The sequence below is a fragment of the Labrus mixtus genome, chromosome 18 (assembly GCF_963584025.1).
Source record: "Labrus mixtus chromosome 18, fLabMix1.1, whole genome shotgun sequence".
Classification (NCBI taxonomy): Eukaryota; Metazoa; Chordata; class Actinopteri; order Labriformes; family Labridae; genus Labrus; species Labrus mixtus.
In genome coordinates, this window is record NC_083629.1 from 15,685,224 (window position 1) to 15,700,770 (window position 15,547).

General features: G+C 40.9%; 2 protein-coding genes across 3 annotated transcripts; one reads left to right on the forward strand and one right to left on the reverse strand.

Annotated features, from left to right (window-relative positions):
- The first annotated feature begins 1,844 nt into the window (after positions 1 to 1,844).
- Positions 1,845 to 11,059, forward strand: gng7 (guanine nucleotide binding protein (G protein), gamma 7). Of its 2 annotated transcripts, none has more exons than XM_061063836.1 (4): positions 1,845 to 1,965; positions 4,998 to 5,208; positions 5,796 to 5,911; positions 6,045 to 11,059. In XM_061063836.1, the coding sequence occupies exons 3-4, from the start codon at positions 5,831 to 5,833 to the stop codon at positions 6,168 to 6,170; spliced, it is 207 nt and encodes a 68-aa protein (XP_060919819.1). In that variant the 5' UTR covers positions 1,845 to 1,965; positions 4,998 to 5,208; positions 5,796 to 5,830; the 3' UTR covers positions 6,171 to 11,059. The 2 variants fall into 2 exon arrangements, with proteins under 2 accessions (XP_060919819.1, XP_060919818.1); XM_061063835.1 differs by lacking the exon at positions 1,845 to 1,965 and adding an exon at positions 2,021 to 2,214.
- A 1,728-nt stretch (positions 11,060 to 12,787) lies between these two features.
- Positions 12,788 to 15,482, reverse strand: LOC132993791 (growth arrest and DNA damage-inducible protein GADD45 beta-like). Its single transcript, XM_061063834.1, has 4 exons — positions 15,149 to 15,482; positions 14,376 to 14,477; positions 14,056 to 14,272; positions 12,788 to 13,824 (listed from the first exon to the last, which is right to left on the reverse strand). Exons 1-4 carry the CDS (start codon positions 15,178 to 15,180, stop codon positions 13,720 to 13,722), a joined length of 456 nt encoding a protein of 151 aa, XP_060919817.1. The 5' UTR covers positions 15,181 to 15,482; the 3' UTR covers positions 12,788 to 13,719.
- Positions 15,483 to 15,547: the final 65 nt, after the last annotated feature.

A 15,547-nucleotide genomic window follows, 5' to 3' on the forward strand; every position in this document is an offset into this window, starting at 1 on the left:
CACACACACACACACACACACACACACACACCACATGTGCTTCTAGACATGTAGGAAATACTTTGTATAAGTTTAGCTTGCCAGCACACATTCAATCTCAGAGAAAGTGTGAGAAAAAGATCTGTGTGGATGGGTGGGGGTGCCACCTTTGTGAAAGCAACTTTTAGTCGTGACTCATGACTCATGGGCTTCCACCCCTCGTTAAATTGAAGAGCTCTGCTGTAGTAGCCTACACTGTAAATACACTGCCTCTTCAACAACACACACACACACAAAGGGGATGGGTAGATAAATGGACTGGAATGGTATAAGGAACGACAAATGGAGCAGGGACAAAAAGAAATGGAGCTAAAAGGTGAGGAAACGAGAGACAAATGTATAGGCATCAGCAACAATTTCACACTCTAAAGGAAACGAGGCCAATGCGGTTCTCTGTGGGGGTTATAAATAGCTCGCCTATGGTTATAATAAGCAGCTAAAAGGTTTCCATACAGCCAGGAAGAAGATATGGCTGCACGAGTGTGAATGCCTACGTGCGTCAAAGTAGCATATCCACACGCATCTCCATCTATGTCAGCATCACTCAAAAACAAAGAGCTGCTGAAAAATAAGATGCAGTTTCTTACACATCAGACCTTTAGCCCCCTTCACCGCAAAGGAAACCGTCCACAGCCAATAATCATGCAGCAAATGCAGCACTTTCAGCTCTGTGGAGGAGGAGTGCAGGACTAGGCTATATCGGTGCAAACGCAGGATGCGCCGGGCCTGCCAGGAATAGAAGGAGCGGCCCACACCTCTCCCAGGAGGAGACGGAGCTTCAGCTGGGACAATGGCGCTCCCGTGTGGCTGGAACGCGTAATTGACGCATGAGGTAAAAAGTCTAATCCTGAGTAGCCTATTAAACAGATCCAGATGTGGGATGATGTGCACGAAAGAGGGAAAATACACCACTTACAGGCGGAATAGGTGTGGAGCTAATGCTGTAAAAGATTTTAAAATGATTTTGTTCCAATATTGAAGAATAAAAAGCACAGATCCACGTTATTTCTTTAAACAATAATAAAGACAATTAACTTTTACTTTTTATGTTTTTAAAGATAGCCAATATATCTTAGTAAAACACTAGTATCCATACACTGTGGTCTTTTAGCAACATGTCACTTGTTGATCACACAAAATAACATGCAGGATTTGAAATACAAAAAAATCACAGCAGCTTTAGAAACGTGTTAGTGCATTTAGGGGAAACATTAATACATCATATATTACATTAAAAAGAGATGTTACAGACATCTTAAATACAAAAAAACATAGAAACTTCTTAATTATTTAATTATTACCCTGAAATCTGAGCCAATACATAATATTTTAATAATATTAATATTTGATCGTACATTTGAGATTTCATTTTTCGATGCTAGGAAAGGTTCATTTTAGCCGCTGAGCCAGTGTTTTACTGATAAAGTTTTAAAATAGAGCTTTCAATGGAATATTTTTGACTTCATTGTTAAATAAAGTTGAATACACACTGATTAATATTGAATGAGGCTTTCATTCATGGTAGTGTAAGCCATTCCTGACGTCCAAGTATTCACAAGAATGTCCCTTTTAATAAAAGAATAATTTATGGGTCCTGACAGCGAAGCAACCAATACAAACAAGACTTAAATTGAAGCGAAATGTGTATTTTTGTCTTTTTTTTAATGAATAATTACAGGCTCCCATTTATTAGACATTTGTGAATCATAAACATTTTAGGTAGTCCCTGTGTTAAAGGTGCTGTCACTGTATCGACCTGAGGGAGGAGAGGAGAGAGGGAGGGGAGGGGAGGGGGTAGAGGAGTGGACAGACACTGGTAGCGGAGGGGGAGGCGTTTGGCTCGGCGAAGACGGGGAGTGAACGAGCAGAGAGGGTGAGAAACCAGCGGATCTGGCCCTTTAAATCACCAATACAGCGCATTCGGAGGTGAGTTTGGAGATATTCGGGTATTTTTTTTTCCTCACTGTGTACTATAATTGTAACGCGTCTGTGCGCCTCTGCAACCCCGGCTTCCCGTCACCGAGGGCGGCTGCAGCGGAGAGGGGCTTCATCGGTGTCACGAATCCGGTTTTCCCCAGCCCTTTGCCGGCAGAGAGGGTGGGGAGGACCGGGGACAGGGTCATTGGGAGATTTCCACCAGCTTGACTGGACTCTGAGGACACACGAGGCACTTGTGTAGATATATATATATATATATATAAAAACCTCTGGATTATATGTGCCGAAGTAGGCCGATCAATTTGCATAATAGCGGAACATAAAGGCATGCGCTCCAGTCTCGTGCCCATTGTCGCTGGATGGGTTCATATTGGCTACTGGAGCCTCAAAACATGTCACCACCCTGCTCCCACGGCTAACAATCAGGGCCTGTGTCCAGACCTGAAGCGGTTGGCTATAGTCTGGTCGTCACTTGGGAAAATATCTCTGGCTTTGATATGTGCACAAGGTCTGCCTGTGCCTGCGCGCCCGTGCGTTTGTGTGTGTGTGTGTGTGGATAGCCATGGGAGAGAGAGGACATGCTGTTCTATCCATCAAAATGCCCGCATTGTGTTTTCTCACGGTAGAGCAGTGAGCAGGGGCCTATCGCGGAGGACGTGCAGGCCTGATCAGCGCTCAGGAGCTGCGAGAATCAATATGGATTGATGCATTTTTGCGCGTCTTGGAGGGCGGCTGCGGGCTCTCTGAGCTGGCTGTTCTGTTTGGTTGGTTCGGGGCCTTGCGGCTCTGGTGATGGTTTTTTGATCCAGGCCAAATCAGATGACCAGTCTACAGTATGGGTTTTGTGTCTGTGCATCGCCTTAAGCAAATGTTTTCAATCTTAGGAGGTGTAGGAGGAGAGAGATCTGACTGTGGAAGGTCAGAAACTCATATTTGTGCTGTTTTTTTTTTTTTTTTTTTGCAAGAGTACGGCTTCCTTCTCTCAGCGCCAAAACAGAAAGTTTAAAAAATCAACAGGCTGAAGAATCTAAAACAGCAGATTTCTAATAGGCTGCTACTGAACAGAGCCATAAGGGTTTTTTATAGTCTATTTTATTCTACTGTGTCTGCCTGTTGCCACTGTTCCCTATTTATAGACGAAATATGCAAACTAACGTGTTTGAGTCTTGTTTGAGATGGATGAAACAGCTTGCAAACAGAGAGGATAAAAGTGCTGTCACTTTGTTTCAACATTTGCTCAGTTGAAAAGTAAATGTGATACTTTTATGTTTAGAGGGATTATATTTGGAGAATTTGACAATAGGCCTATAAGAGCACACACACAAATACTTTGATAAGCCTTTGTTATGACAGGTGTTGATTCTGTGGGGTTTTACAGGTGGTAGTGCTTGGTTTTAATCCTGGTTTTAATTGTAAGGAGTTGTAGTTTATGCTCATATCTGTTATGTTCTGTTGGCTGTCAGTGATGCTGTATGCAGAGTGATTCGGGACACTCCTCCAACCAATGACATATAATGAGCGTGTATATTGTGATGGAAGGTTGTGTGTGTGTGTACATAGCAAACACATTTTAGAGACATCCCACACAGTCACGTTATTGAAATAAACTTCATATTTGGGAGTTAGAGGAGTTGAACTTTGGCAGGTAGAGGTTTGAATAGTAAACAAAGTAACAAAAGCAACACTCAAAACATTTATTGAAGCTCAAGACAAAACAATATAAGTACCTTAAACTTAGATTTAACTGATGGCTCGAGTTCTTAACCAGTATGCTTTTTGAGAGCTGTTTGCCATTATTTCTAAGAGAAATTAGGCCATAATAGGCTTATTCTGAATATATTTTTAGTGCCACTAATCTGACGTTTGGCTCTTTCGCTTTGTTAATTGCTTAATAATGAGTTTTTGACTTGAGACAGTTTTAATTGTTTAAAAAGTGTTTATTGTTTACATTAATTCAACTCAGAGGAACTCACATACAGACCAAAATCTAACCAGATACTACATACACTATACTTGTGTATTGGAAAAATAAATTATATATGACAAGTTCTAATGTCCAGGAAACTGTAATCACTGTAATAAGATGAATTATTTCACAAAAACACACAAAATCTGTGGAAGTGAGGACCTAAAGTGTTGTGATTAGGATTTAGATTAAGTGTTAGGTTAGAGAAAAATTAGGAATGTCCAAAGTAAGTATGATTTCAAAAATAAGTTCAGAGACAGATTAAGTGAGATTTAAATTGTTCTCTCCCTCTCTCTTTCTCTCTCTCTGTCACACTCTCTCTCTCTCTCTCACACACACACACACACACACACACACACAAGCCCCTAATTACAGCCATGAATCTCTGAGCTACTCCACAGTAGGAGTAATTAAAGCGGGACTCTCCACCCGAGAGAGAGAGGGGGCGACAGACGGATAGACAGGGTGAGAGACAGTTGTAACACACTCACGCTGAGACGTTGAGGTGTGTGAGGAGGGAGGTGTGTTCTGATCAGAGGTACTGATGAGGGAAAACATCTCTGCTGTGCTAAAAGAAGCGAAAGAGACATAAAAACAGGTTGCGAGTCAACTTAAAGACATTACAGGTATGAAAGGAGCTGAACAAGCTGAACCTCGTTTGGATCAGAAATGGAGGAATGTTCCCCCATCTGATCAATGAAGTGATGTTGCTCGTGCTCTGTGGAGCTAATAGAAGTTGTGATGAGAAGATGATGAAGTGTCAACAAAAAGTTTGGTGTCATTAAGCAGACACTTTCATCCAAAGTGACAAACATCCATTCCATTCTCAAAAAGCTGCACTTAAGTTTTAGCCCCCGGATTTTTCATATTTAAAAAACAAAGTGTCATTTTGTCTTTGATATAGGTCAAACATAAAATCACAAAAGATATGGATCTAAATCTGAACCCTTGGTATACGTATCTGCATATAAAAAAACTATATTTGTGCAATGAGAAAAATGTCTTTAACATAGCTTTGTGAGCAACAATCTAACCTGCTCTCTTTTTCTCACAGAGACGAGCCAATGTGAGCTCAGCTGCTGTCCAGCTCTGTCGTCTTCACTTGGAAACTTCACCTTAATCACTTAAATCGTCCTCTCCATCCAGTCATTGTTCAGAGAGAGAGTGAGAGAGAGAGAGAGAGAGACAGAGAGAGAGAGAGAGAGATAGAGAGAGAGAGAGGGAGAGAGAAAGAGAGAGATACCTGTCTGCCCACCACCAGCCAGGTAACATTCAATTACCTATTTATTTAAGTGTCACAATTTTCTGGGAGCTTACACATCATACAACATGCATGACAAACGTTACTGTGTTTTTCACCTACAAAATATTTAAAACCAAAAGCTGTCACACTTACACGTAGTCACCACACAGTGGGGCTATAAATCCACAACTGAAGTCCTACAGTCCCATCAATAACATTTCTGTTGACTTACAGGGTAATTTAACTCGTAAATCAGTGAACTAAAAACAGAGCATCATGCAGATTAAAGCTGTATGGTGCAGACTACTGCAGAAGTTACAGGAGGGGGAAATGATGACATTTTTAAAGTTTTGTTTTGTTGTAATTTCATTTTCTTAGTTTTTGCCCATGCACATACGCTACATTTGAAAGTAAATGTAAATATCTTTGAAGAAAATCTGTGATTCAGAAATGTGTTGATGCTTGTTCTCTTTTACAGTATATGCAGCTAAAGAAATGAGTTGATGAAGAATCAACATTTTTACTTTCATTTTTTTGATGTTAACTCTTCTGTATCTACCTTTGTTTTAACTTGCTTATTTTTCTGTTTTTCTTCACTCCTCCTGACAGTTTTCTCCTGTGTTGGTGTATTCTGATGGATCAGTATGTCTACCACTAATAATATCGCCCAGGCCAGGAAACTGGTGGAACAGCTGAGGATTGAGGCAGGAATTGAACGCATCAAGGTGAGAAGATAGTTTGCTTCCATGTTTGTGTGTGTGAGTTTCAACCCCTTCCACCATCCTCTCCCTTTTCTCTTGTCCTTCATCCTCTTATTCTAATCCCTGGCTTGTCTCCCTCAACCCTCTCTCCTGTCAGGTGTCTAAAGCAGCCGCAGACCTGATGAGTTACTGTGAGCAGCACGCTCGTAGCGACCCTCTGCTGGTTGGGGTTCCCACCTCCGAAAACCCTTTCAAGGACAAGAAACCCTGCATCATCCTATAGCTGAGCTACACTCCTTCTGCCCTCACACACAAACATATTCACACATGCACACTAAGTACAAACATTTGTCCCCAGATATCCCCAGACACACACATGCAAACACACACCACCTAGCATACACATACTCATATAACATATACACACTCCCAGAATAGCCTCTCTGGAAAAGCGCCATACTCTGTAGCCACAGTTAGGAGGGAAGTATCTTGTGCTCCCAGTGGCTGAGGTCAGTACATCACTGAGGAAGGTGCTTTGGTAATGGTCATATCTGCTGAAAATTAACTAAAAGTGACAATTTATTTGAAAAGGGATTCGGACATTAATAATCAGTTGGAGCAGGATATTTTCAGCTTCTTTTGTCATGAACTAAGGTGTTGGGTATAGGAGTGGGAAGCTGCATGTGGGCAACAGAAAAGACGGTAGGCGCTCCTGCCACCCGTGCCAAACACGATCTGGTGTCCCAATAAATGTTTTTTTTTTGTGAGGCAGTTAAAAGAAGTCTAAGAGCTGGCCTTCAAACCTGCCTTTGCTAAATCATGGTGGGTTTGTCTTGAAGCAAGCAGTTCAGCCTTTGCCTTTTATCAGGCTAGCATGTTCCTACCCAAACCTGTATCAACAAACCGTCTCTGCCTGTGGCCTCATCATGGCCGTCCGCAGCCTTCGGCCAAACCTCCAGCTGTGCCAACTTCTACAGAAAATTATCTCTAGATGCTGATCTGCTGTCACCGATTCCACTGCAGTTCTTTATGAATGCTGTTGGGCAAAATCGATGTCTAAGCTGACCTCAGATCTGCAACTATGAGGGGAGCATAATGAACTGCTCTACAAAGAACTCAAGCTATTAACCCTGGACGTTTACTGCATTTTTTCTTAAGAAATACTTGTTTGTGAATTCAATGTACATTTTGATATTTTGTTAAAGCATTACCTAACAGATAAGATAATACTGTACCTTTTTTTAAATTATTATTTTGCTCTGAGGTAGGTGTTTCCCCTGGCTGATCAGGTTTCTCCTCCTGTCTTACATTAAAAGACAGAGGATCTAGTTGTAAGTCATGGGGAACACCTAAGCAGATACTCTTAAACAAAGGTTTTTACTGTAGTTCAAGCCTCCCTGTGCTTTACCCTGAGAGAGGGCAGGTTGCACCCTGGAATAAGTCTGTAAGGACAGCAAGGCTGTAGGAGATTACCCAAAAGATTTTCCTTTCCCACTTTTCTTTTCATGTTTCATTCTATAAATCGGCAGTTTTACAAAGGAAAAGTTGTGATTTACTGCATTGTATTCAAGCAGTGTTTTGATGCATAATCATTCTGGAAATTATAGTCTTAAAGTTTCAGTCTCCCCAGGAGAAGTTTGGATCAGTAAAGATTCTGGGTTTTTTTCTATCCTTCTCTTCTCCACAATTCTCCTCTTCGGACAAACCAAACTTGATTGTAAAAAAGATGAAGTGAAAAGTGGAACACAAATGAAGTCAAGAGAAAATAACTAAGTGTAAAAACTTTCTTTCAGACATGTGCAGAAGTGATAAGTTGACGAATAGCTGTTTAACTTTTTGAGTTTCTTCTTTCTATGGAGTCCATGGAACCTGGTCAGTTGAGTATTGCCCTGTACAGTGTTTGTAAGATAACAAATCTAAACACAGAATCCCTCTCTGTGGATGTTAGATCTTTCTTTTAGTACTCCTTATTCTGTTCTATCAGTCAAGATCATGTCTGTCTTCTTTTGTTGTAGTTCATTTTTGGTCATTCAGGTTTTAGAGGCTTATGATAGTGGAGGATGGTTTTAACCAGAGACACAAACACAGACACCTGATGAGGATATATCAAAATAAAGAGTAAGATTGAAAATGTAAACCTGTTAGGTTTAGGATTGTGTCCTGTAAGAGGATAAATCAACATCAGACCTCATTCCAGAGGCAAAAACCAACCTCCTGATCTATCCTTTAACACTATAGTAGCCCACAAGCATTTCTCTTGTGTTGCATTTGGTGCGTGAAAGGCAACTAGGACAACACACATTTTTACATAACACACTCTCTCTCGTGCAGCTCCTATTTAGGTTTGTAAGCAGTCAAAGGTTAAAGGAGTGTCAAGGCTGGCCACATAGAGCTGCTTTTTGATGGTTAATTGATGAAAGAGAAGAGCTTTGTGTTGTCATATTTACATTTGAGCATTTAGCAAAGGCTTTTGTCAGGACTAACGTACAGTGAAAGAGGAGGGTGGAGTCATTTGGACAGGATTTGTGCTTGCTGATGGACCGCCAGGTGAGATCAACCTGCTCCCTTTCTCTTCTCTAATCACTTGGTCAATATGAGCTACCTGCTGCCACACAGACTTCTGGGAGTCCAGTGGGCGGAGGGGTCGGAAGTTGGTGAGGTTGTCTTTTGGTGGGTCCACACTTGCTGGTGTGCGCACAGTTTGGAAGGCAGACTGTTTGCTGGGGAGAGCTTAAAGCTTCACATTTGCAGACGTTTGAAATTTGTGAACTTCAAATATGAAGCTGTAGCTGCCAGTTAGCTTAGCTTAGCATAATGACTGAAAAAAGTTGGCGTAGCTCTGTCCAAAGGTTACAAAATTTGTTGAGACAAAAGTAATGTTAACTAAATAACATGTTACATTTATTTATTTTTCAAATCAGTACATTAAAAAAATTCTAAGAGTGAGATGAGACTATGCCGCTAGCTTTCGACAGAGCAAGGTTTTATGTTTGCTATTTTGAAAATGTATGCTAAGCTAAGCTAGCTGCTGCATCACATTTAATGCACATACAGGAGATTAGTACCAATCTACTCATCACATATTTAGCATGTAGGTAAACAAAAGTATTTATTTTTTTTAAATGAGGAGAAAAAACGGAAATCAAGGCTTAATTGCAAAATAAAGTTGGTTGAATAGTTCTGACACATAGCCCTCCTCTAAGTCTGATTAGCCGTTACTCCACACAGACAGTGTAGGCCGTTCCAAAAATACAGAGAACACTGAGGGTGTGCGTGTGTTTGTGCGTGTGTGTGTGCCTGTGTGTGTGGGTCTTTGGTAGCGGAGAAGAATGATTTGGCAGAGCAGGAGGCAGAGAAGAGAAAGCAGAGGTGCACGCATGAGTGTGTGTACACGCCTGTGTGTGTGTAGTGGGAGAGACACAGTGAGTAAGAACACACAGTGCCTCCAGGGCTGTTTCAGAGCGTCACAGTAATGTAACAGTAATGCAGCCCTGCAATTCCAGGTCAGGGTGAGACTGACCGGAGGAGAGGTCATGCGACACAGTCAGACCAGTATGTATGGCCTTCACTCACTCTTCTATTGACTGGAGAAGAGCAAAAGAGGATTCTGTCAAGAGCTTAAATTGTTCATTTGTAGTGTGAGCAGCTATTTTGATGTGACGACTTTAACAATAATGATCACTAAGCTGACTAATTCCCTTTTGAAATATATTTTGTATTCGTCATTGTTGTTTAGCCCCATCTGTGCCTGAGTCAGTTGCATTTATTAGCTGCAGCTTATTTTCACCACTTATTAAAGCTTTAGACTGCAGCCTGAATAGTTTTGCATTTTGGGAACAAACTTAGGCCTTTTGCTTTTTGCAGACTATTAGATGAGAGGATCAGTTGAAATTGAAAAACATTGGCAACACAATGGAACTTTCGCTGTTTTCTACAAGTTAGAAGCCGATACAGCTTCTTCTGGAGGTTGAGGGGAGTGTTTGTAAATTAGTTATAATCTATAACTTTAACCTTATGTGGCCCTAAGTATTACAGTACGATCCTTTAAGCACATTTGCGTACATGTTAAATATCACTTAAGTCTTGTCTACTATGTGAAGGACTAGCTTAGTAGTTGCTAAGCTAAGCTAACCAGCTGTTGGATGTAGCTATTATTCAACAAACAGACTTATTGAACTTCCTAGTGAACGCGCAGCAACTAACCCATAATAAATATTTCCCTAAATGTGAAGCTTAATTTGAACGCTGATTTTCTTAAAAAATAAAAACAAAAACATTGAACTAGCTTAGGAAATACCATAACTAGCCCGCTCAAACGGAAACCTTGAATCCAAACAGTATCAACGAACGAGTAACTCAGAATAATTTATCATGATGTGATGTTTGCCTTCCCCTAAATGATGACGTCGTGGAAGATTGAGGAAAATGCTGATTCGTTGTTTGTGTTTAAAAAAGGAGAGGCTGCTCCCTGTAATTTGAAATGTTAAAGTGATAGTCTAAGAGGTTTGCAACTGCAAACAGTTCAACATAAAGTAAGCATGCATACACACAAACACACACACACACACACACACACACACACACACACACACACACACACACACAGTGACGTTGTCCTGGAGATGCTTTTTTATCATATTTATTTATTCAATCATTCCATATTTGGTTGGGCTACAATCAGAGAGAGCCGGCCTACAATCTATGGTCGGCTGACAGTTTGTCTGATTGGTTGTTAGTTTGCCTTATGGTGGCGTATATTGTGTTAATGCTGGTCTTTGGGGTTATCAGATCAACAGAACTAACAGTGTTAAGAATACATGGTTCGAGATGAAAATCCATGGGTGTTGTGACACAAAGCGAGCCCGGTGAAAAAAATTCCAGCCAGGTGGGGAGATTTGAGGCTCCTCATTGGTGGAAATCAAGCATCGCTGCATCGCCTCGGAGCCCTTCCTGAGACTCATCTTTTGTGTTCTGATCTCCTGTGTATGCATACAGTATATGTATCTTTTTGCCTTGATTGATTATGAAGAAAATATATCTATTTTTTGTAACTGTTCTCTGATGTGCCATAACTCATGTTTTCTTGCACATTGTTAATATTTTGTGGATATTGCTGTTAAAAAGATGATATTGAGAAGTAGATAACATTAATAAAAAGATGATATAATAATACATGCTCTCGTGATTTTTAAGCTCCCATTGTATATCATGCTAGTTCCATTACAAACAGTGTGTAAATCAGTTTCTAACCCTCTTTGGGTGCAGGCTGAAATATTTACATTTATATGTACCCAGAGGATGAATGCCATGACATCAAGTTTATATTTCCTCTTTCAAGTGAAACAGCTCATCGACTCATGGATAGATTGATATTTTTCTAGAAGAAGAATCCTTAAGACTCTGATGATTCACTGACTCTTTATAGAGCAACCATTAGGTTGAGTTAATGCTTGAGGTGAGTCACTGCTGTTGAACCAGTTGTTCAGTATTTTCAGTATCTCTGAATGACTTTAATATTACAAGCAGCTCCAGTTGTAATTTGGGTTTACAGATTGGAACATGTTTGCATGCTAACATGCTACACTCAGACAGCATTATGGATAACATTACACCTGCATTGGCATTTTTGCACTTGCAATGTTAGAATTAAGACTATTTGAATGAATGAAATAACAACAGATCCATTCAATTTGGGTTAAGTCACATTAAAAGACAATTAGAGGCTGATGAAAGACATCAATATGTAATGGTACTTGTGTTTTATTAAGTACCAATTCAGCAATATCCAAGTTTTCAGAAAAGTTGAAGGACTTGAAACCTATAAAAAAGTGCTTTTTACGAGACTGAAAGTCAAAATCAATAACTGTGACATTCAAATCTTCTAATTCAGTATTGCACAGTCTTCTACAAGCACAGCTGTAGACTTTGACTCTTGTTAATGATTACCTTCAGATATTTCAGTTTTTCCTTTTGTTTCTGTGCCGTCTGAGTAGGAGGACCTTACTTTTCTCACAATGATTGTAAAAGTACAAATTGCACATGGACCCACATTCTTTCTGGCCAAATAGGTACATAGCGTGCAATACAAAGATGAAAAGCTGCTGCACAAAGCAGAGAAACAAAGGGAAACTGCTAGGGACTGTAAAGCCTCCCACATGGATCATTTGTCAGGAATGTCATTGTTGTGAGTACTCCGTCTTGGCTGTGTCTGTTCCTTCAGAAGAACTGCTTCAACAATCACAAGTCTCCTCCAAGTTTAAAACCATAGACTCTCGCAAAGCCAATCATACTTAGGGTGGAAGAAGCACAGCCAATCAGAAGTAAGCACCTAACTAGCCACACCCCTGTCCACTAGGTTGTAAACAAATGGGAGGCCCATGTGCCTGAGTGTTCCCTTTCTGCAGCTCTACACTCTAAGCTGTGCACAGACATGTGAGAGCGCAGGGTGGAGTAAAAACAGAGTGACACAAGGGCAGAGTGGAGGATGAAATGTTGAGGATGTTTCAGACAATGTAGTATGGGTGGGGTAGCACAGGGCCTAATTTGCTCTTGGTTCAGTCTTCTTTAATAAGAATTTGCATTTTTACCTGCATGATGTGACATTAAACAAATACAAAGGATGCAAAGTGTTCAGAAGAAAACGCGTCACTGTACACCTTGCATTTGTAAAGCGGCTTTTCCCCCCTCCTTGTCTTGCAGGGACAGAAAGTCTGCAACACCTTGTTTTGCCTGATATTTTCTAACACATTTTTTTTTCCTCACCCCAATTTCTTTTTCTCACTGCCATCCACTCACAAAGACTTTCCCACATGTGAGCTGAATGTAAACTCTTGTTCCATGATGCACACATAGCTTGCGTTTTTTTAAATCTAAGAACAAACCTGTCGATGAAGCGGTTCATAAATTATGAATATTAATTTATTGGTTTAATTAACAGAGCAAAAATATATACCATAAATATTAAAACAAACACAGAATACAATCAATAAGTTACTGATGCAGCACTGTTCATATTTAGTTAACAGCATTTGATCAAAAAAAAACATAAGCAGCAATCTTCAAGGCACTGGGATACCGAGTGTGATCTATCCAACAGCACAGTGAGAATTTACAAATAAGACTTCTTCATACGGCTTCATTCTGTATCCTCCTATTACCAAACAAACACGTTCCGCAACTCTTTTGTTATCTATTTCATCCAATTAATCCTGCGTCTGTATAATGAATATCATTCCATTTTAGTTTCCATGGTGACAATTCCTCCACAGGTTTGGCTGCTCATTCTTTTTAGGAACGCACACGCTGCACGCCCAGTCTTTTCTAAAGAAAGACCTGAGGATTGTACACAAATACCACACATTCGCACGCACACATACTCTCTGAGGACTCTCCCATGTTAGAATACACAGGAATGTTGGGTAAAGTTTCATTACAGCATTCCTGCCCAGTCCAAAGAAACGCACTGATCTTCCAGGTACACGTCTGGGTGTGGACATTTTTCAGTCAAAGCTACTGCTGATTGACTGTCACACCCCATAAACACAACAGAGGCACAAAATAGAAGCATGGATCTATTTTTCTGGTGATGTCAAAAGACAGGGTCTTAGAGGGAATCTGCTTTTCCATGAGTGTTTTTTTTCCCCCCATCGCTGATCTTCATAACCAGTGTCCACTCTGACTGTGTCACAAGTCTCTGAGAGGGAATCCCCTGTTTCTGCTAGTCATCGGTCAGGATAGCCTTTCCCAGGCTGTCCCTGTGTGAGCAGAAACGGATCCAGTATTTGAACCCGGAAAGCGCCTGTTTTTGTTCATATATGTGGGTGTCAGGCCCCTCAGCGTTCCTGCAGGACCAGTTCAGGCACCCACTGGTCAAGGCGTCGACTCTCCTGGCAGTATGTCCCCACCTCTTGTAGCCTGCAGTGGTCGGCTTGGGGGTTCTGCACAGGAAAACAAAAACAACATCAACTTCATGTTCACATTGAAGTTATGCAAATCTTGCCAATGTAGTATAAAAACAAGAGCAAAGTTCCAGAAAGTTAAATAACACTCCCTCGGTTATTGCTAAAAGTAAACATATCAGCTGATGCATGAAAATCATCTGTAACAAAATATTCCTGCTATGGCCTTTCAGTTACGTAATAGAGGGCTGTTGTGTTGTGTCAACACACCGTAACCAGCATGCAGTGGAGGTCTCTGTGCTCCTCCTGGTTTCTGTTGGTATCCACAGCACAAAGCAGCTGCTGGAGCCGCTGGACCCCTGATACTCGCAGGATGTTGAGGCCACTCTCGCAGCAGAAGGACTGCAGCAGGGTGAAGTGGATCTGAAGTGCCACATCATCTAAATCATCAGTGGCCAGAACGCACAGAACCACACTGTCTGGGTCTCTGAGGAGGGAAAATGAATGTACACATGTTGACATTAGCACTTTGATGTCTGAGACTGTTGTCTCGGGTTAAGTTATTAGCTGAAAAGGTAGTTTTAACTCACGAATTGAGAAGTTTAGCTGATTCATAGATGCCAACAGTCAGGCAGTCTTGTTTCTGAGCCGTGACCAACAACTCCTCCAGAGCCAGCCCTGCGGATTGCATCCTGGTAGAAAAAAAACAGAACAATTCAAGTTTCATAGTGTGCATTAAAAACAGGTTTACACAGGCTGCTGATCTGTTTGCAAAATCTCCAAGTACATAAAAAAAGCCAAACAAAAGCCCTCGGATTTTTTTTAAATATATATCCTCCACCAAATAATTGTTAAGAGTTATTATGCATCAGGACGATTGTGATATACAAAGGTATTTCATCTTAAAGCTTATATAATAGGCCTATGTATTGCATAGTCAACACAGCCTGCGCGCTGCAACATGCATACACAGCATTGTGCAAGTGAGTACTCAACACTGTTTATGACTTCAGAAAATGACTCGTGCATCAACTTTTAAAGCGGTTATATGCTTGTATGTTGTGTATGAATTAGTTTTGGGTTATAAAGATAGCAGGTCCGGCGACGACAAAATAAATGACTTTTTGCATCAAATCTCTGCACTTTGCTTCAAACCTTTTCACTGCACCCGAATACTAAAGTGTCCTACATCCAAAACATACAAGTGCGGGTTGACTTCGCCTGCAGTGCAAGCAATGAGAGGTTCAAAGGACGATACACATTCCTGTCCAGCACATGTTATCCATCCACATGTCTCAGAAAAGCCATGCAAGAAGCCAATTCTGCAAAAAAAAAAAAAAAAAAAATCAAACAAGAATCTCACCTGTTCTCTCCGAAGCTTGTCTCTGGAATCATCTTCGCTGTCAGGAATGAATCCAAGAAAGAGAGAGAGATAGCGTGACAGTAGTCCGTTGATTGGAATATTTCCTCGCGCAGTGTGTAAGCAGGTTGTGCAGCAGTGTTGGCAGCGTTTGTTGTTGGCAACGTTGCGACACACACTTTATACCGAGACTGAGAGGAGGAGGGACCGAAACTTCACACGCTCTGCAATTGGCTCCAACGCAATCCAACGTCTCCTCTTTGACATGTGGACGGCGGGTTTATTTATGTGGACCATAGACTGTAAACAGGGTTACCCTGAGTGATACATTTACACTACATGAAAGTACATTCGCTTTTTTTTATTCTGATATGGTGATGAAGGCATATGAGGCGTTGTATT